Source organism: Salmo trutta, chromosome 7 (genome assembly GCF_901001165.1).
Source record: "Salmo trutta chromosome 7, fSalTru1.1, whole genome shotgun sequence".
Classification (NCBI taxonomy): Eukaryota; Metazoa; Chordata; class Actinopteri; order Salmoniformes; family Salmonidae; genus Salmo; species Salmo trutta.
Genome location: NC_042963.1, coordinates 37,090,708 through 37,112,802, shown reverse-complemented (window position 1 = coordinate 37,112,802; position 22,095 = coordinate 37,090,708). Strand labels below are relative to the sequence as shown.

Sequence of the window (22,095 nt, the reverse complement as noted above, 5' to 3'; positions counted from 1 at the left end):
TAACTCTAAATCTTAGCGTATAGGACCTGCTTCAAATTATCACTTTTACTCTCAACATAGACACTTCATATGCGCATTTGCTCCGGAATAGAAGAAATATACTTTCTAGTTCAATTCTATTCTTCTTACTATAGAATCATATAATACACAATAATGGCACGGGACATATAAGCCTACCTTGTCAGCTAAATGAACAAGCCTACAGCCTATGGCATGACGTACAGCCAGATAACATACAGTAGGCGAACTCATATTATGTTCTTCTGAAATACACTTTCTTCATATCATAATGTTTCTTCAGACTTGCCTAAAATAAAGAATGGATTTATTGTGATGGTGTATATTCAATTGATTTCCTACTTTTTAAAATGTAGATGTTCCAAAGGTCCACATCATCTGCTTGTAAGAGGCTTGTGTGCGTGGAGGCCTGGAGATGCTAAACGTGGTTAGGTTAGTTAACGGTCAATTACCGTGAGACCAACAGTCTTTTGCATGACAGTAACTGGCTAACAAAATTTCATGAATGCCACAACCCTAGTCTTAACTGGTATTTTTCCGAACCTAGGTTGGGTCTCCATCTCACCTTGCTGGTGAGTCAGAGGACAAAGGGATGGTGTTCTATCTCCAGCTGAGAAGCTGATTACACTGGAGCACAACTCTGCAATACATTACATTACCCACCTGCTATTTACCCATTATGTATAGGGGTGGCAGGTATCCTAGAGGTTAGAGCGTTGGGCCAGTAACTGAAAGGTTGCTGACAAGGTAAACATCTGTCGTTCTTCCCCGGTAGGCTGTCATTGAAAATAAGAATTTGTTTTTAACTGACTTGCCTAGTTAAATGAAGGATAAAAAATGTTTAGCTTTTAGAACACTTTCATCTGCGGAAGATTACTGTGATTTCCTCCCCTTTGGTGGGGAGTCTATCAAATACAGAGGAAAAATATATGGCAACACAAGACACTTCTCAATTCATACTAATCGACACAGAGTAAAGGTTAGCATAGCTTAAGAGAAGTCAAATTAAATCACATTTTATTGGTCACATACACATATTTTGCTGATGTTATCGCAGGTGCAGCAAAATGCTTATGGTTCTAGCTCCAAAGTGCAGTATACCTAACAATACAAAACAATACACACATCCCCAAAATAAAATGAAAGAAATGAAGAAATATCAGAACGAGCAATGTCATCTGTACTGTCTCCGCCTTCTAGATGCTTCCTGATGGGAGTGGGGTGAACAGGCCATTGCTCGGGTGGCTGAGGTCCTTGATGATCTTCTTGGCCTTCTTGTGACACCGGGTGCTGTAGATGTCCTGGAGTGCAGGCAGTGTGCCCTGGTGATGGGTTGGGCTGACCACTCCAACCTCTGGAGGGCCCTGCTGTGGCGGACGGTGCAATTGCTGTACCAGGCAGTGATACAGCCTGACAGGATTCTCTCAATGGTGCATCTGTAAAAGTTTGTGAGGGTCTTAGGGATCAAACCAAATTTATTCAGCTTCCTGAGGTTGAAAAGGCGCTATTGTGCCTTCTTCACCACACTGTCTGTGTGTATGGACCATTTCAGTTTGTCAGTGATGTGCACGCAGAGGAACATCAAGCTTTTCACCCTCTCCACTGTGGCCCTGTCGATGTGGATGGGGGCAAGTTCTCTCTGCTGTCTCCTGAAGTCCACAATCAGCTCCTTCATTTTGTTGATGTTGAAGGAGTGGTTATTTTCCTGGCACCACTCCGCTAGGGCCCTCACCTCCTCCCTGTAGGCTATCTCGTCATTGTTGGTAATTAGGCCTACCACTGTTGTGTCGTCAGTAAACTTGATGATTATGTTGGAGATGTGTGTGGCCACACAGTCATGGGTGAACAGGGAATATAGGAGGGGGCTAAGCACGCACATGTGTGAGTCTCCTGAATTGAGGATCTGCGTGGCAGAAGTGCTGTTACCTACCTTCACCACCTGGTGTCGGCCCGACAGGAAGTCCCAATTGCACAGGGCGGGGTTCAGAACCAGGGCCCCGAGCTTAGTGATGAGTTTGGAGTACACTATGGTGTTGAATGCTGAGCTGTAGTCGATGAACAGCATTCTTACATACACTTGAAGTCAGAAGTTAACTTACACTTAGTCATTAAAACTCGTTTTTCAACCACTCCACACATTTCTTGTTAACAAACTATAGTTTTGGCAAGTCGGTTAGGACATCTACTTTGTGCATGACACAAGTCATTTTTCCAACAATTGTTTGCAGACAAATTATTTCACTTAAAATGTACTCTATCACAATTCCAGTGGGTCAGAAGTTTACATACACTAAGTTGACAGTGCCTTTAAACAGCTTGGAAAATTCCAGAAAATGATGTAATGATTTAGAAGCTTCTGATAGGCTAATTGACATAATTTGAGTCAATTGGAGGTGTACCTGTGGATGTATTTCAAGGCCTACCTTCCAACTCAGTGCCTCTTTGCTTGACATCATGGGAAAATCAAAAGAAATCAGCCAAGACACAAATTGTAGACCTCCACAAGTAGGTAGGTAGGTACCACGTTCATCTGTACAAACAATAGTACGCAAGTATAAACACTATGGGACCATGCAGCCGTCATACCACTCAGGAAGGAGACGCGTTCTGTCTCCTAGAGATGAACGTACTTTGGTGCGAAAAGCGCAAATCAATCCCAGAACAACAGCAAAGGACCTTGTGAAGATGCTGGAGGAAACAGGTCCAAAAGTATCTATATCCACAGTAAAACGAGTCCTATACCAACATAACCTGAAAGGCCGCTCAGCAAGGAAGAAGCCACTGCTCCAAAACCGCCATAAAAAATCCAGACTACGGTTTGCAACTGCACATGGGGACAAAGATCACACTTTTTGGAGAAATGTCCTCTGGTCTGATGAAACAAAAATAGAACTGTTTGGCCATAATGACCATCGTTACGTTAGGAGGAAAAAGAGGGATGCTTGCAAGCCGAAGAACACCATCCCAACCGTGAAGCACGGGGGTGGCAGCATCATGTTGTGGGGGTGCTTTGCTGCAGGTGGGACTGGTGCACTTCACAAAATAGACGGCATCATGAGGACAGAAAATGATGTGGATATATTGAAGCAACATCTCAAGACATCAGTCAGGAAGTTAAAGATTGGTCGCAAATGGGTCTTCCAAATGGACAATGTCCCCAAGCATACTTCCAAAGTGGCGGCAAAATGGCTTAAGGACAACAAAGTGAAGGTATTGCAGTGGCCATCACAAAGCCCTGACCTCAATCCCATAGAAAATTTGTGGGCAGAACTGAAAAAGCGTGTGTGAGCAAGTAGGCCTATAACCCTGACTCAGTTAAACCAGCTCTGTCAGGAGGAATGGGCCAAAATTCACCCAACTTATTGTGGGAAGCTTGTGGAAGGCTACTCGAAACATTTGACCCAAGTTAAACAATTTAAAGGCAATGCTACCAAATACTAATTGAGTGTATGTAAACTTCTGACCCACTGGGAATGTGATGAAAGAAATAAAAGCTGAAATAAATCCTTCTCTCTACTATTATTCTGACATTTCACATTCTTAAAATAAAGTGGTGATCCTAACTGACCTAAGACAGGGAATTTTTACTAGGATTGAATGTCAGGAATTGTGAAAAACTGAGTTTAAATATATTTGGCTAAGGTGTATGTAAACTTACGACTTCAACTGTAGGTATTGCTCTTGTCCAGATGAGATAGGGCAGTGCGCAGTGTGTTGGCGATTTCGTCATCCATGGATCTGTTGGGGCGGTATGCAAATTGTAGTGGGTCTAGGGTGGCGGCTAGCTGGAGGTGATATGATCCTTTACTAGCCTCTCAAACCACTTCATGATGACATAAGTGTTACGGGGCGATAGTCATTTAGTTCAGTTACCTTCTTGGGTACAGGAACAATGGTGGACATCTTGAAGCAAGTGGGTCAACAGACTGGGTAGGAAGACTGGGCAGCCAGCTGGTCTGTACATGCTCTGATGATGCGGCTTGGGAGACCGTCTGGGCCGGCAGCCTTGCGAGGGTTAAACACTTAAATGTCTTACTCAGGTTGGCCACGGAGAACGAGAGCTCACAGTCCTTGTGTGCAGCTGCGGCCCGCGTTGGTGGCTATGTGTTTTCCTTGAAGGGAGAAAAGCTGTGTTTATCTTGTCCGGGAGCGAGACGTCGGTGTCCGCAACGTGGCTGGCTTTCCCTTTATAATCCGTGATTGTCTGGAGTCCCTGCCACATATGTCTTGTGTCTGAGCCGTTGAATTGCGACTCTACTTTGTCCCTGTACTGAGGTTTTGCCTCTTTGATTGCTTTATGGAGGGCATAGCTGGTCTGGTTCTTCACGTCCATGTTCCCAGTCACCTTGCATTGGTTAAATGCGGTGGTTTGCGCTTTAAGTTTTGTGTGAATGCTGCCTTCTATGTGCGGTTTTAGGCTTGAATAAGTTCTAATTGTCCTAGTGGGAACAACATCCTCTATGCACTTCCTGATGAACTCAGTCACTGAGTCAGTGTATACGTCAATGCTATTCTCAGAGGCAACCCAGAACATTTCCCAGCATAGATTCCGATTGGTCAGACCAACATTGAACATTCATTACAACGGGTACTTCCTGTTTAAGTTTCTGCCTATAGGAGGAGAGGAGCAAAATGGAAGCGTCCCGGAAGGGGGAGTTGCAATGTTCCTGAGTTCTCGAAGCGCAAGTAGCACAGAAGATGTTATGATAGAACTTTGGTAGCATTTTCCTCAGATTTCCTTTATTAAAGTACCCAGCTATAATGGTGCTTGTGACCAAGGATTGGTAAGTAGAGAAAACAAGAGTATCTGATGTTAAATTATGTTTTCTACACTTCGTTTACCACTTGACCTGAGCTGTCATAAAGTTCACACTTTGGATTAGAGTGATTTAAATATTAGCAATGATACTGTCATGACAAGGGCTCACTGACAGATGTGTCCTTTACCCAAGGTGCCTTGCAAAGCATATGCTAACATGTTGTACATCATCTTTGAACAGAATTATGCAATTAAAGTTAAATATAAGCAATTAAGAATAGCATTAGTCTGAACATAACAGTCAACTTGTCAACAAGCTTGAACATGTTCATGCACGCACACAAGCACACACGCACACACACTGAACGTAAAAGTTAACTCCTAAACATGCCTTAAAACATGCACCCTAGCACAGTGCACGCACGCACGCACGCACACCCACCCACACATAGTTTATCCCACTGGCTGCTGGCCAAACATAAGAACCATTAAACCATAATTTACCCTGCCATAGACAGAAACCCTGTGTCACATTCCTTTATGAGAGCATCACATTGACTTTTAAAGAGAGGGGGGATTCTAAAGGCACACCATGCTAAATGTTTTAATCACTATCAGGAGAGAGAACAGATAGCAGTCCTGCTCACTGAGTCTGTCTATACTGGCCCAATCCCAGACAACAAGCAGCACCGTGGCCAGGAGGCAATCGGCCAGGCTGGGCGCGTTTCCCCAAAATGGATTCCTAGCTACCGGCGAGATCATTGTTTCATCCATAGTATCTCAAAATGGTATTTGTGGCAGAGGGTATCTAGGCACCATCGTCATTTGGCCAGACATGTGCAAGCAGGGAGGAAGTTTATCCACTTCACTGATAGTGGGCAGGAACTAAAGCACTATGCCCCGAGGCACTTTCACATGGGCTGCTGGAGGGGAGCCATCCACAGAACAGCCGTTTACCAGACACACACACAGACAAACACACAGCTGCCGCGTGATTACAGGGTGTGATTGGACTGGATGCCTTTCAGATCAGACAGACGACAGCTTAATGTGTGGAGAGTGGCCAAGGGGGGGAGGGGTTTGACAACCAGATGACATCTTAATTCTAAATTTGTCAAAACAAAAATCACAGGAAATTATTTTAGAGGAACTTTACTCACCCTCTCTCTCTCTCTCTCTCTCTCTCTCTCTCTCTCAGTCTCTATTTCTCTCCCCTAAATGCACTGGTTAAAGTGTCACAGAGAACATAGAACAGACAAGACTGTCAAGTAAAATTTGGTGTTAGTCTGTGTTCCTTGAAAATGATACCTTCTGAACAGCACCAGTTGTGCCCTACTCATAAGGCCTGGGGTTAACTGCGCGACCTGCTACAGTACGTGTGAGACTAAGGTAGACAGTGAAAAGAAAGGGTTTCGTCCCCCAGTCACTCCCTGTTAGGTGTTAAATGTGTGAGAAGACCAATTATAAAGTACTGCTTCCATCATGCAGCCTCCACTCCTCAGTGTTAACCCAGAAGCCTGCATACCCAGCAGTTCTCCAGGAGGACTGTTGAAAGACCACCCCTGCAATACTCTATGGTAGACTAAGAAAGGTAACCTATACACTATCAACAGGGTCACTGTGCTCTCTTTATCTTAGCTGACTGAGAGAGGGAATACTTGTATCTCTCTCTCCTTCAGGCTTATACAACCTCTTCCAGCCTATTGGTTGCCTTGTCCTTTTACTTAAGAATGGCATGGAGCAATGAAGCCATTTTGGGCTATTGTTACGTCTCTCCAGCAAATATTGTTCTGATTTTAGATTTTAGACACCAAGACAAAACATGCACTGTGCATGTTCAGATGTTTATTATAGAGTGTGACAGACATTGCAGTGTGCTTGGCTGACTTGGTGGACCAGTGCTTTGCTGCTGCCTGCTGTAGTGGTGCTGTTGGCTGTGGGGTATCTGTGGCAGTGTGAGTGAATAGGGCTGGATGGTGGCTGGATCAAGGGGCCTGTTAAAAGGATTTGGTTATTTTCCGCTCGGCTTAACTGATCCCCGAAGCAGCTATGGGCCGGGCCGCTGTTCAAACGGTTACTCTGGAGTTTCTCCTAAGCCCAACCAATCAGGACCATGCTCTCTCTCTCTCAGGTCTTGGGAAGAGCGCAATCTACTGCTTCTTTCCTCCCACCTACCCTGGCCAGTGGTCACACGTCTCTGGTTGCCACATCTAATGAGAATCACTCATCAGGCGACTTGACCGGGCTCATGTGATAAGACTAGCTGACTCAATGATAAGGTTTCTGAAAATGGCTTTAAAAGATGCAAGCCAACCCAATGAGACAGACACTTTAAGTAGCTATAATGAAGTGAATCATTCAACTGTGGTTTAAAGGAGATGTGTGATATTAAGCCAGTCCAACAAAGAGGCTTCTAAACAAAGCAAGCTGGCCTAAGCTGTGTCGTGTCTCACTGAGGGAGGTCTAACTCTTCACAGCAGTGACACACCTGCTTAAATCTGCCATTCATCAGGCCTGCCCAGTATCTGTATCTGTATATTGGTGATGGTGTCTGATCTGCTGGGGGGTTCAGGGGCTCAGGCCATTTACAGTACTCAATCACATTTTTGTAATTTAGCAGACGCTCTTATCCAGAGCAACTTACAGTAGTGAATGCATACATTTCATAATTTTGTATTTATTTTTTCTTTATTTTTTCCGTACTGGCCCCCCATGGGAATCAAACCCACAACCCTGGTGTTGCAAACACCATGCTCTACCAACTGAGCCACACTTATTGAAGTGGCTGGAGCAGGAGCACAGCAGCCTTCAATCATTCACAGACGCACAATTTCAATCACTCAGCCCTCTTGGCCCTCTGGACATTGAGGATATTAATGGAAAAAACAGAGAGAGAGAGAGAGCCTGCCAACATCACTTCCTAACATCTGTTGATTCATCTCAAGGCTCTGGGCCATCTGGGAAATAAACACACCGTCTCAGAGACACAGATAGAAAGATGGTAAACAACATAGCCAGGCCTTGGAATAGACGGGCGCTTTTTATGTGTTAAACTTTGAAGTTAGGAGTCAGGGGCGAGACTTTCTATTGAGTATTGAGTGTAAAAGAGAGAAAGAGAGGCAGTGAAAGAGAGAACATATTTTATACACTAGGCTCTCCCTCTTCAAATCACATAATAATTGTCTCCAAACCTGCAGGAGGAAATATGTGTCCAGACGTTAAGTGAAGGTTGTTCAGGGGCGGGAAACAAAGGGACAACGACATTCAGACATCACTGTGCCAGTGGGTGATTGTCACAGTGGAGTGCTTTGGATGTGAAAAGAACTGCTGCAGCTAGCTGCTTCTCCTCAGAGCCAAATATACAGTATACTGGAACTACTTCATACCAACCAAGGTGCACCCATAAGGGATCAGACTGGATATGTGAAATCTGCTCCTTTATTTCTGAAAGAGCTGCAAAATCTGGATCCCTACAAATCAACTGGGCTAGACAATCTAGACCCTCTCTTTCTAAAATTATCCACAGAAATTGTTGAAACCCCTATTATTAGCCTATTCAACCTCTCTTTTGTATCGTCTAAGATCCCCAAAGATTGGAAAGCTGACGCGGTCATCCCCCTCTTCAAAGGGGGAGACACCTTAGACCCAAACAGTTACAGACCTATATCCAACCTGCCCTACCTTTCTAAAATCTTCGAAAGCCAAGTTAATAAACAGATCACCGACCATTTCGAATCCCACCGTACCTTCTCCACTATGCAATCTGGTTTCCAAGCTGGTCATGGGTGCACCTCAGCCACGCTCAAGGTCCTAAACAATATCATAACCGCCATCGATAAAAGACAGTACTGTGCAGCCGTCTTCATCGACCTGGCCAAGGCTTTCGACGAGCTTCAACTCCATACAACACTCCTTCCGTGGCCTCCAACTGCTTTTAAATGCTAGTAAAACTGCATGCTCTTCAACCGATTGCTGCCCGCACTCTCCCGCCCGACTAGCATCACTACTCTGGACGGTTCTGACCTAGAATATGTGGACAACTACAAATACCTAAGTGTCTGGTTAGACTGTAAACTCTCCTTCCAGACTCACTACTGCCCCATAAATATCTCCAATCCAAAATTAAATCTAGAATCGGCTTCCTATTTCGCAACAAAGCATCCTTCACTCATGCTGCCAAACATACCCTCGTAAAACTGACTATCCTACCGATCCTTGACTTCGGTGATGTCATTTACAAAACAGCCCTCAACACTCTACTCAGCAAATTGGATGCAGTCTATCACAGTGCCATCCGTTTTTATCACCAAAGCCCCATATACTACCCACCACTGCGACCTCTATGCTCTCATTGGCTGGCCCTCACTACATATCCGTCACCAAATCCACTGGCTCCAGGTCATCTATAAGTCTTTGCTAGACAAAGCCCCGCCTTATCTCAGCTCACTGGTCACCATAGCAACACCCACGCGTAGCACGCGCTCCAGCGGGTATATTGCACTGGTCATCCCCAAAGCCAACACTTCCTTTGGCCGCCTTTCCTTCCAGTTCTCTGCTGCCAATAACTGGAACGAATTGCAAAAATCACTGAAGCTGGAGCCTTTTATCTCCCTCTCTAACTTTAAGCATAAGCTGTCAGAGCAGCTTACCGATCACTGTACCTGTACACAGCCAATCTGTAAATAGCACACCCGACTACCTCATCCCCATATTGTTACTTACTCTCTTGCTCTTTTGCACCTCAGTATCTCTACTTGCACATCATCATCTGCACATATATCACTCCAGTAGTAATGCTAAGTTGTAATTATTTTAGCCTCTATGGCCTATTTATTGCCTTACCTCCCTACTCTTCTACATTTGCACACACTGTACATAGATTCTTTCTATTTTTCTTTTCTTTTGTGTTATTGAATGTACGTTTGTTTATGTGTAACTCTGTGTTGTTGTTTTTGTCGCACTGCTATGCTTTATCTTGGCCAGATCGCAGTTGTAAATGAGAACTTGTTCTCAACTGGCCTACCTGGTTAAGTAAAGGTGAAATAACAAAATAAAAAATTAAAATGTGTGCACAACGGTTGGTACCTCTTCTTCTGCCTCCTCTCACCATTGATAGGATAGACAGTAAGAGGGATTAAGGCCAAGCCCAGAGACAGATAGTCCGGTGGGTGGGTGAAAAACTACAAGGCTGTGGACAGCAGCCCTTTCATCACTGGTACCCCTAGCATCTCTCAGTCTCTTCTCACCCTCTCTAATCTCCAATCCACAATATTGACAGCACTGTAATGGAGGACAGGAGGAGAGAAAACACAGAGAGGACAAACATTCCAATGATGGAGCACAAAATAATTACCTGTTTGGGCAAGAGCCTTACTCCAGCCTGGCTTAAAACCCTTCCAACAATACCTGCCAGTCGTACCAAGTCACAGTACAAAGCATCTACCCGGAACAACTCCTTAATGGATGTGAATTCAAAACCCAGCCTTGAATGTCACCAATACAAATGAGCTGGCCTTGGCAGTGGAAGAGGACGTAAGTTTCTAACTTAAGTCTCCTGTTCCTTTTTCTGCCCATGAATATAGTCATATGAATATATGAATATAATCCCATTGTGGGGAGGCGGAGAGTATTACTCAGCTTCTGGCCGCACGCCTCTATGGGGAATTACTGAACTCATCTGCTTTCATTTTTCCTCAGGTCACTCCAAACACACAGCGCTCAGCGCTATTGACAGAAACACACACTTGCTTCTCATTTCTTGGTCATAAATTGATTCCGTCCTGGATAATCGCATTGATTATGGTGTGTATTGTACTGTGTTTGTACTGTGTGTGCATGTGTTTTTTAGTTACAATGTGTATGTGTGCATGTGTGTGTTCTGAAGTTATGTGCAGCAGCAGTAACAGTAGCTGCAGCAGCAGTGGAGCTGGTTAGAAGAAGCAGAACCAACCAAGGAGTAGTCTTGCGTTCCCTAGTAATCAGGATTGAGTGGTGACTGGCTCAAACAGACAAGTGGGCAGGGGTAGGCTTAGGCAGAGGTAGTACCACTCCAGGCAAACATGGAAACAAGGTCCCTGGTTAAAGTGAAAGCACTTGGCCTTGACTATGCAAATCAATAGTTTTTCTTCCAGTGGGTAAACTAAAGAGGTAATCTCTTCTGTAGAGGCAGAAGAAAACAGTGTACGTGAAAGCTTTTGGTGATGCAAAGCCATTGTTTTTATTCCACTTGGGAGACGGGAGGGAATCACTTCAATATGTACAGTATATACAGTACACACACACACACACGCGCACACACACACACACACACACACACACACACACACACACACACACACACACACACACACACACACACACACACACACACACACACACACACACGTGTCTCTGGGAAGGCTCTCTAGTGGGAGTTAAAGAGGGAGGGAATCGCTTCAATATGTACAGTAGAATGGCAGCTTCAAGAGAAGAAGATCTGTGTTAAAGGGAAAACATTTAGTGATACGATGTGCAAAGCCATTGTTTTCATTTCACAGGGGAAAATGCAGTGAATCTCTCTTCAGTATCTACAGTAGAGGCAGAGGCAGCTCAAAGACAGAAGTCTGGGGAAGTTTAAACCATGTCCTGCTTTGGAGAGAATTCAGTTCAAGATCCTGTTAAGCATTAAAACAAAATAAATGAGAAAAACCAACTAACAAAAACAAAAGAAGACTGGAATTTGTCCCAGAAACAAAGGGGGAGATTTGAGGCAAATCCTGCTGTTTGTACCAGAGGCGGGAGGAATGCAGCAGTGTCCCATCTGATCCAGGGGGATGGAACCACAGCAGAAGACAGCCACACGCTGGGGTTAGGGTGAGGGAGGTGAGAGGGGCTGAGGAGGAGGTGCTTAAGGAATTTAGAAGTCCTCCTTTTACTTTGGACCAGTGTTTTCTTAATTCAAACACCAAAAGCCTGAAGAGAGACTTGCTGGTATCAGCCAGGGGCAAATAAACAACTACTGTACTAGCTACAAACAATCTGCCAAAATGGCTCAGGCTCTGGGGTGGTGAGGGGGAGCTGGAGGAGGGGGAGAGGAACTTCTTAATGTTGTTACTGCAGCATGGCTGATCCACCGAAGCAAATACAAAACACTTTTTGTATAAGAAAAGTACAAGAACCTCGAGGACAGAGTCTCTGAGGCTGGGCTGTGAGAAGCACTGTTACAGGGCATATTGGTATTTCATCTGATTCAGTCACCAGTCAACAATCCCCTGACAAACTATCAATGGATGACACTGTGTCAGAGAAGCAGTGCTGTTTATAAATGAGGGCAGACAGACTGAAAAGCATATCTTGCTTGAGGGCCTTTACTTAAAGAGACACAGCATTACACAACCAAGTGAACCTGCAAAATGTGCTTGAACAAATTTACCAAACTTTGTCAGAGCTCATTTTGCTGTATGAATGTATGTATGTATAATCCAGATGAGGTGTGGGGCAGAGCAGGATATCACATGACCTGTTCTCGTTGCGCTGTGTGTAGCGTGGCTGGGGGTCAGAGTCTCCATCGTTGACATCATAGCTGGCCTCAGGGTCCTGGGAACAGAGATGGAAACAGGTGTTAGAGACTGGGGATATGGCTGAATTACATCCTTTCATGATATGGGTGGTAAAGGCCGCAGGTAGCCTAGTGGTTAAGAGTGTTGGGCCAGTAACTTAAAGGCCACTGGTTCAAATCCCTGAGCCGACTAGGTGTAAAATCTGTCAATGTGCCCTTGAGCAAGGCACTTGGCCCTAATAGCTCATGTAAGTCTCTCTGGATCAGAGTGTCTGCTAAATTATAAGGATATGGTGAGAGTGACAACTCTCAGAATGCATCTCAACAGCCTTATTGAGAGTCTCTGTTGCTACACTTTAAAGCAATTCCTGGAAAGTAATTTGAGGCTGAAGTAGGCATCCTCACATTGCCTTACCCTAGCTGTGTGTCTCAGATAATGCAGATGAAATTACTCTTCTTCTTCTATCTCATCTGCACTATGTGAAAACACAGGCAAGGTGAAAGCAATGTGGAGCTGGGAAGAATGCTACTTCTTCTTCCATCCATCCAGACAGAGCAGGTTGTGGTTGTGGTACTCACATAGTTGGTGGCCAGGTCTGGGTGGTCTTTCTCTATGCCGTCATCCAGGATGGTGACCACAACTCCTCTCCCAGTGTAACCCTGGGACCATGCTCCCTTGGCATTCAGGTCTGCTTGGCTGGGGTTGGACTGGCGGGGAGACAGAAGAACAAGCTTTAATGAAGCCATTGTTATAGCATTATAGTATCATATAGTTTCACATGGTTTCGCCCTGATGAAGGCCAATATGGTGCTGAAACACATAAGGCATCTGTTGTTTTTTTTGTGTGAAAATGCCAATACAATATACAGATTTTTTAGAATAGTATACTTGGAGTGCCTTTGGACTATCTTCCTTTATTTCTCAGTTATATATACAGTCACAACAATAGCACAAAGCACATCCCTCTGTTAACTTCCCCAAAAATGAGAGAATGCTTAAGGACATTTGTATGACTCACATTTGACGCACGCAAGCCACATTACTCAGACAAGTAGAGCAACCATTTAAAAATGTGAGCATCAGCAAAAATACACATGAAAAGAGACCAGGGTGGCTCAGATGAAAGATGAATAGCCCTGCTAATGTAACACTGGGGGGCCGTGTTGGATGTTTGACTGTGTTCATACCCTGTTGAAACCCCTTACCCTCCACACACAACCACAACACACAACCACAACCACAAACATGCATGCACGCACACACACATAGACAGGCAAAGTCACACAGCGACACACACACACTGTGACACACAGTGTGTCACTGGGAAGTCTCTTTAGCGGGGCTAACCCGCAGAGCGTGGGGGGCTACTATAATTTCCCTGTCAGAGGAAGCAAGCCTGCAGCTGGAAATATGAATAAGTGAGAACCTGGTGAGAGCATTCGCCTTGCTCACAGGGGGAATTATAAAGCAGGGCTCCACTCTAACCAGCAGGGAGAGAGGGAAAAGAGCAGAGAAAAGGGCGGAGAGGGAGAGAGAGAAAAAGGTGAAGGAAGTGACAGAGAAAGAGTAAAATGTAGAGGTAGATAGAGTGAGGAAAAAATAGGGAAAAAGATGGGGGGAGAGAGAAAAAAAGAGTGAAAGAGGTAGGGTGAGAAAACGTGCTTCCCCTAGAGCTCCAGGACACCTCCATCTCCACTTCCTCCACCCCCTGCTCCCTGCTGATCTCTCCCTACAGGGCAGGCCTCCTGCTGGGCCACGGCAGAGCAGCATCAGGGCCTTTAGTGAGGGAGCTTAATATCCCTGGCCCCAGGGCAGCCACTGTGCTGCTTATACAGACACGATTCCTATACACATGGGGCAGAATTACCATGGGACTACACAGAGGAAGGCAGTTAGCTCCTCTTTTTCTAATCATATAGAGATACAGTATAATGTTTATTTATACAGACTACAAGGAAGCAAATCTGGAAAATATATGGAGTACCAGTCAAAAGTTTGGACACTCATTCAAGGGTTTTCTTTATTTTTACTATTTTCTACATTGTAGAATAATAGTGAAGACATCAAAACTATGAAATAACACATATGGAATCATGTAGTAACCAAAAATATATTTTAGATTTTAGACTCTTCAAAGTAGCCACCCTTTGCCTTGATGACAGCTTTCCACACTCTTGGCATTCTCTCAACCAGCTTCACCTGGAATGCTTTTCCAACAGTCTTGAAGGAGTTCCCACATATGCTGAGCACATGTTGGATGCTTTTCCTTCACTCTGCGGTCCAACTCATACAAATCCATCCAATCCAAGTCCTTGACATTTTCAGGATTGACTGACCTTCAAAGTAATGATGGACTATCGTTTCTCTTTGCTTATTTGAACTGTTGTTGCCATAATACGTACTTGGTCTTTTACCAAATAGGGCTATCTTCTATATAACACCCCTACCTTGTCACAACACAACTGATTGGCTCACCTGTTAATTGAAATGCATCCCAGGTGATTACCTCATGAAGCTGGTTGAGAGAATACCAAGAGGGTTGAAAGCTGCTATTTTGAAGAAACTCAAATATAAAATATATTTTGATTTGTTTAACACTTTTTTGGTTACTACATGATTTCATATGTGTTATTTCATACTTTTGATGTCTTCATTATTATTCTACAATGTAGAAAATAGAACAAATTTAAAAAAGCCCTGGAATGTGTAGGTGTGTCCAAACTTTTGACTGGTACTGTATATATATATTTTTTGGTGTTGTTGTATTTGACCCCCTTTTTCAATCTTGTCTCATCACTGCAACTCCCCAATGGGCTCAGGAGGCAAAGGTCGAGTCATGCGTCCTCAGAAACATGACATGCCAAATCACGCTTTTTAACACCCACCTGCTTAACCAGCCAGCCACACCAATGTGTCGGAGGAAACACCATTCAACTGACGACCGGGGTCAGCCTGCAGGCGCACCACATGGAGTCGCTGGAGCGCAATGAGCCAAGTAAAGCCCCGCCGGTCAAACCCTCTCCTAACCTGTGCACCGCCCAATGGGACTCCCTATCACGGCCGGTTGTGATACAGCCTGGGATCGAACCACGGTCTGTCGTGATGTCACTAGCACTGCGATGCAGTGCTTTAGACCGCTGCACCACCCGGGAGGCCCTGGAAACTATTTTCAATCATTAGTTTAACAGTCTATGGCAGAACCGACTACGTGCAAACTGTTTTGTCAGACAGGAAAAAGAAAAGCTTTGGATACACTGTCCAAAAGGCTTGTATGCAATATCACCCTATAACATCTGCATTCATCCCAATGCAAACCATGCAAACCTCATTACAGACAAGCCACCAGTGTTTGGCTTCAGAGGGACTGTTGAACAGCCTCAAACACACAGCAGAACAGGCTTAGAGCCCTCAGCCGATTAGAGCAGTAATGCTGAATGACAGAGGTGGTTTCACAGCCTTCCATTCACAGGTGATTTGTGTCTGGCCCTGTCAATGCTGCAATTAATCCATTCCCACCATCATATGGTGCAGACTGCAGAGAGAGAGGAGGAGGATTAGGAGAAATCAAAGCATCCCTGCGCCTATGAGAGGAGGAGAGAAGGCGGTATGGACACTGTCTACTTCTGAAAGCAACAGTCCTACAGGTGTCATCATGTTTCATTTGCTATGATCTGGAGCCTTTCAAACGGAAGACACTGAGGAGCATCTTGATGAATGACACCTGGTTGATAACAGATAGAGAACGACCGATTATCGGCCAAGCCGATATACCGGGCCAATATTGGCATTTTGTAGTCCCTCTACATAGCAAAGCTGCTGCTATTCCCGCTGCCACTCACCACCGAGCCACGAGCCCTGCACAATGCCGAGGAATGTCTAGCTGGGATAATCAGCAGCAGCAGCAAGCAGCAAGCTAGCTCATACTCCAACAGAAAGGTGCAGTATTGACAAATGGATGAATTGACACAGTGACCAAAATCAAACTCCTGTTGCAAATATTAGTTTAGTTAACTCACTAATAATAAGGCTTGTGTTGACGTGCCCGGACATGCATGCCATAAGCTAGCTAGTTAAGAAGATAGCTATGTGACCTGTTGGCAAAGATTACGATAACTAATTCTTTCATCTGTAGCTAGCTAGCTATATTAGCTACTATGCTAGCTAGCTGGCTAGATAAACATTGTGCTAATATATCAGATAGGAGTGAATAGCCAATATAGCTACCTAACGTTAGCTGGTTATCATTTTGACCATGCACCATTTTTGGAAACGAGCCATCTGATGGTGTAACGTTAGCTATTTACTGGTGTGCTGATCTGACCAGCAGCAATCATATCCTTAAATTTACAGTTGATAGTCGGATTAAATGATTGTCGTAATAGGGAAAGAAGGAAGTGTTTCAAAATGCCTAAATAAAGGTTGGCAATAGGTTTAGCTACCTAAGAATCTTTACTGTATGTTTATGGACTAACAAAGCTGTATAGATCAGCATGTGTGTTTTCACTTCTCAAACTATGGGCAGATTTGAGTCATTCAGACAGAACGTGCATCGTTGTTTCATATTTTTTTCTAACGTCGTTCTCCTTAGAAATTATGCACATTTAGGATCAGTAGCAAATGTCATTGACCTAATTCTCATATTAGCAGTAAACAGCACCAAGTGATATGAGCAATGGTGAGAGAGATGGCAGATAGCTGAATAAGCCTATTTTTTATTACCTTTAATTAACTAGGCAAGTCAGTTAAGAACAAATTCTTATTTTCAATGACAGCCTAGGAACAGTGGGTTAACTGCCTTGTTCAGGGGCAGAACAACAGATTTGTACCTTGTCAGCTCGGGGATTTGATCTTGCAACCTTTCAGTTACTAGTCCAACACTCTAACCACTAGGCTACGCTGCCACCCCTATTGAGTAGTTCAGAATTTTCTTCCTGGCAGTGAGTTATTTAGAGATGCATCCTGACAGCTATAAAAAACACTTTTTCCCGATCACGGAAAATGACTACAATTACTAGTTTCATAAGAATCCGTGATCACGGCCTCCTTGACCCCCAAAAAATCGATATTGGCCCTAAAAAAATCCATATCGGTCGTTCTATAATAACAGTCTCAGTCCTGTTTATCAGCTCTCAACTTCGGCAAACTGTCCTTCCAGCGCTACCTGCAGATAATGTATTATTTCCATGTATTCATTGCCATCATGTATTCACTACACATGGGAAATGAACTTGGGCCTTGACAGTTGAAGTAAACAAAGTGAAGAGCGCTTTAGAACATTTTGAAGACATTTAGCTAAATGACAGACACCCAGATGATGAGTTTTCTCAGCAGGCAGCACATCCAGCTTTCAGATAAATGTCAACAAGAGGCTTACTGACTGGGGGAAATAAAACCTGCTCCTCACTGAAATACTCCGATTAATACATCCTGCCTTTTCTGTATGGCAGCAGGTCTCTATGTTTTAAAGGTATGAATGTGGTAAACAGCAGTGAAGTGGAAGTGAACTGCCTTAAAAGTGCACTTTAAAGGCAGAATCCCTATATCAACAGGTATCTATGTTGCGGTCTTAAACATTTTACATACTAGCATGTCAAAGGGGTGTTAAGAGGTTCTAATTCAAATAGTACAATGTGTTCAGCATAAGGAAAAACTCCTGGCTTTAGTACAGTAGAGGCTACAGTGTTCTGGGGGATCTGACTACTACTGTCACGGATCCCCCGGTACTGATGCTCATTCTGTTCACCAGTTCCGGAGGTCTACGTCACCGGTTTTCTAGGCTTCACTGAACGGGATTCATTATCATCAACCCTGGACTGTCTTGCCTGATTACACACACCTGGTTCCCATTTCCCCTGATTAGTATGTTATATATGTGCACTCTGTTCCCTATGTCTTTGTCGGTTATTGTTCCCATGTCCGTTGGTGGTGTGAGTACCTATGCGTTGGTGCAGCTTTTATGCTGCGTGCTATATATATTGTGTATTACGGGTATTGTTCCGTGGCGTTCAACGAGGTTTACCCTCGCTCTTTTGTTTGGGTACAGCCCAGTGTTTTTGTATACGTGTTTGTTTTGGGTGTATTAAAAAACCCTATTGTGTAATCCTGCGCCTGTCTCCAAAATTCTTTATACCAGCGTTACAACTACCTTGCTCACCAGGTACCACTGCTGGGGGAATTTGGGGTCGGATGGTTCGGTGTAGACATCCCTCTTCTTCCTCCGCCTAGACACCTGCTGCTCCGCCCACCGCACCTAAAGAGGAACACACACACACAAACACACACACACATTAGCGTGTGTGTTTCGTCTCTCTGCTCTCTTTCTTAGAATACACATCTAAAAAATTTATTGCATCAGGTATTTATTTTTTATATTTTATGTTAAAACTAAGAAAATGATATGTGCCTCATTTGCATTAAAACATATTTGCATATATGAATACATTAACACAAAGGGGGGAAACAGCCATCAAACACTTCCTCTGTCTACCCTACCTGCACTCACCTGTGCTGTCTAGACTGCCTCATTAATTACTGTTGTTGTCACGTTCTCTTGCATAATTCAATAAGTATGTCAATAGCAGGATACCCCCGGATTAAAAATCAATACGCTTACCTCTAGATTACACCTATCTATACATACTTTACATTGTTTGTGAGATCAAACATAATACCACTATTCCGAGTGTTCATTTTCGGAAGTTGCTTTCATTACAGCGCATCTCATTTGAAAACATTTCAACTGTATTAAAGGGCCAGTGCAGTCCAAATTATTATTTTTCCTGTGTTTTGTATCATACTGTACAACAGCTGATGAAACTAACACTGTAAAAAAAAAAAAATGTAATCACTATTATATCCTGATAGTTGCTGGTTGAAAATTCAATCTGCACAGGACTTTCTAATCAGCAGGTTTGCATGGGTAGGAGTTTCGGCTTGCCTGGTGTGATCACAAACCGGTAAATTGGTTAACCTCTCTTGGGGAGGTGGGACCCACGGTTCACACTATTCAACAGCCAGTGAAAAATCAGAGCGTCAAATTCAAAACCACAAAATGTCATAATTCAAAGTTCTCAAACATACGACTATTTTACACCATTTTAAAGATACACGTCTCCTTAATGTAACCACATTGTCCGATTTCAAAAAGGCTTTACGGCGAAAGCATAAAGTTAGATTATGTTAGGACAGTTCCAACACAAGAAAAACCACACAGCCATTTTCCAAGCAAGGACAGGCGTCACAAAAACCAGAAAACCAGCTAAAATTATGCAGTAACCTTTGACGATCTTCATCAGATGACACTCCTAGGACATCATGTTACACAACACATGCATTTTTGTTCGATCAAGTTGATATTTATATCCAAAAACAGCATTTTACATTGGCGCGTGATGTTCAGAAAATATTTTGCCTCCAATACTGCCGGTGATCAGCACAACAATTTACAAAAATACTCATCATAAACGTTGATAAAATATTAAACTGTTATTCAAAGAAATATAGATGAACATCTCCTTTATGCAACCGCTGTGACAGATTTCAAAAAAGCTTCACGGGGAAAGCACACTTTGCAATAATCTGAGTACTGCGCTCAGAAATAGACATCAAGCAATACAGATACCCGCCATTTTGGAGTCATCTAAAATCATAAATAGCATTAGAAATATTCACTTACCTTTGATGATCTTCATCAGAAGGCACTTCCAGGAATCCCAGGTCCACAATAAATGTTGTTTTGTTCGATAAAGTCCATAATTTATGTCCAAATACCTCGTTGTTGTTTGCGCGTTCAGTAAGCTACTCCAAATGTAGGAAGCTCGGCCAAAATGTCACGACGAAAAGTCAAAAAAAGTTATATTTACGTTCGTTCAAACATGTCAAACGTTGTATAGCATCAATCTTTAGGGCCTTTTTAACTTAGAACTTCAATAATATTCCAACCGGACGATTCTAATGTCTTGAAAAACGTTTTGGAACACAGCTACCCCTCCCGTGAATGCGCGCCAATGAACTCATGTGTTTTCTTGAGTCAACAACTTCCAACTTCCTTTGTTGGCTCTCTGTTCACCATAGAAGCCTCAAACAACTTTCTAAAGACTGTTGACATCTAGTGGAATTCTTAGGAAGTGCAAAAGGAACCCTAAATCACTGTGTGTTGGATAGGAAATCACTTGAAAAAACTACCGCCTCAGATCCTCCACTTCCTGGTTGGATTTTGTCTCAGGTTTTTGCCTGCCATATGAGTTCTGTTATACTCACAGACATCATTCAAACAGTTTTAGAAACTTCAAAGTGTTTTCTATCCAAATCCACTAGTAATATGCATATTCTAGTTCCTGGGCCCGAGTAGTAGGCCATTTAATTTGGGTACGTTTTTCGTCCGGCCGTGAAAATACTGCCCCCTACCCAAGAGAGGTTAATAGACTAATAACAAAGAGAGTTCCAAACCTCTCTGCCAATAACAGCTAGTTTTCAGTTTCCCCTTCCCACTCAGACCACTCCCAGACAGTCCTAGCAAAATTCAAGCTTTTTTTGTTGCTATTTTCATGGAAAACTATTACAGTAAGGTACTTCATTGTTACCCAGAAATAGGGATGGGCATGAGTAATCAAGTTTTTGAACTAATGTTAAATATTGGTCTTTAACCAGAGATCACATTTTTTTTCAAATACTGTGTGGCAACAGAACACTAGGCACTTCTCTCTCCATGTGCACTCTCCCGCCAATTTGTGCTCTCCGCTATATATCAAAAGTATAACCAGTAGTAAATGCAGGCTACTGTTAATCATTGCCATTTCCTCATTAATCTAGAATGATTGGTGACAGTCATGTTTAGGCCGTCATTGCAAATAAGAATTTATTCTTAACTGACTGCCTAGCTAAATAAAGGTTAAATAAAAAATAACAAATAAATAATAATAATATTTGGTTACAGTCATTTACAGTCACTAATCTAATCTTTTGCTTGAAGTTAATCTTGCATTTTACCAGAAAATTGGAGGCTACACCAAGAAAAGTACCTAGAAAAGTAGCTACACACCAGCAGACAGCAGACAGCTAATAGAATCCCAGTTCATGAACTCTCTTCCCAGTGGAGAAGCGCAACTGACGCAAAATTAGTCTGATGTCGAGCAGAAATTACAATAAGAATATTTTCAGATATGCATTTACAAAACGCAGCAAGACATTTCTTATGCGTTTTATCAAAAAACATTGTGTGAAAAACAGGGGGAAAGCAGGAGCAGAAAACTCGCATCACATCTTAGTGACACTGTCAGAGCCGAGCAGGTAACACAAATCATTATGGTTACAGTGAATGACTCAAATGGCAATTGGTTTTTATTGACTGAATATAAACTACTTCTTCAAAAGTTTGGGGTCACTTGGAAATGTTCTTGTTTTTGAAAGAAAAGCACATTTTTTGTCCATTAAAAAACATAAAATTGATCAGAAATACAGCATAGACATTGTTCATGTTGTAAATGACTATCGTAGCTGGAAATGGTTTATTTTTTTATGGAATATCTACATAGGCGTACAGAGGCCCATTATCAGCAACTAATTGACCCACAAAACACCAGTCTCAATGTCAGCAGTGAAGAGGCGACTCCGGGATGCTGGCCTTCTAGGCATGATACCTCTGTCCAATGTCTGCGTTCTTTTGTCCCTCTTAATCTTTTCTTTTTATTGGCCAGTTTGAGATATGGCTCTTTCTTTGCAACTCTGCCTAGAAGACCAGCATCACAGAGTCGCCTCTTCACTGTTGACGTTGAGACTGGT

The 22,095-nt window shown here is 43.2% G+C and overlaps 1 protein-coding gene across 2 annotated transcripts in view; it reads right to left on the bottom strand.

Annotated features, from left to right (window-relative positions):
- The window catches only part of LOC115197322 (furin), a 223,724-nt gene that overhangs the window by 65,275 nt on the left and 136,354 nt on the right, over nucleotides 1-22,095 (bottom strand). The window contains exons 4-6 of one of the 2 annotated variants that reach the window (XM_029758720.1): nucleotides 18,461-18,565; nucleotides 12,894-13,022; nucleotides 12,276-12,352 (exon numbers count right to left, since the gene is read on the bottom strand). In XM_029758720.1, the coding sequence (XP_029614580.1) occupies nucleotides 12,276-12,352; nucleotides 12,894-13,022; nucleotides 18,461-18,565 (311 nt within the window). The remainder of the gene's footprint in view (nucleotides 1-12,275; nucleotides 12,353-12,893; nucleotides 13,023-18,460; nucleotides 18,566-22,095) is intronic. The other variant, XM_029758721.1, reaches the window with a different exon arrangement.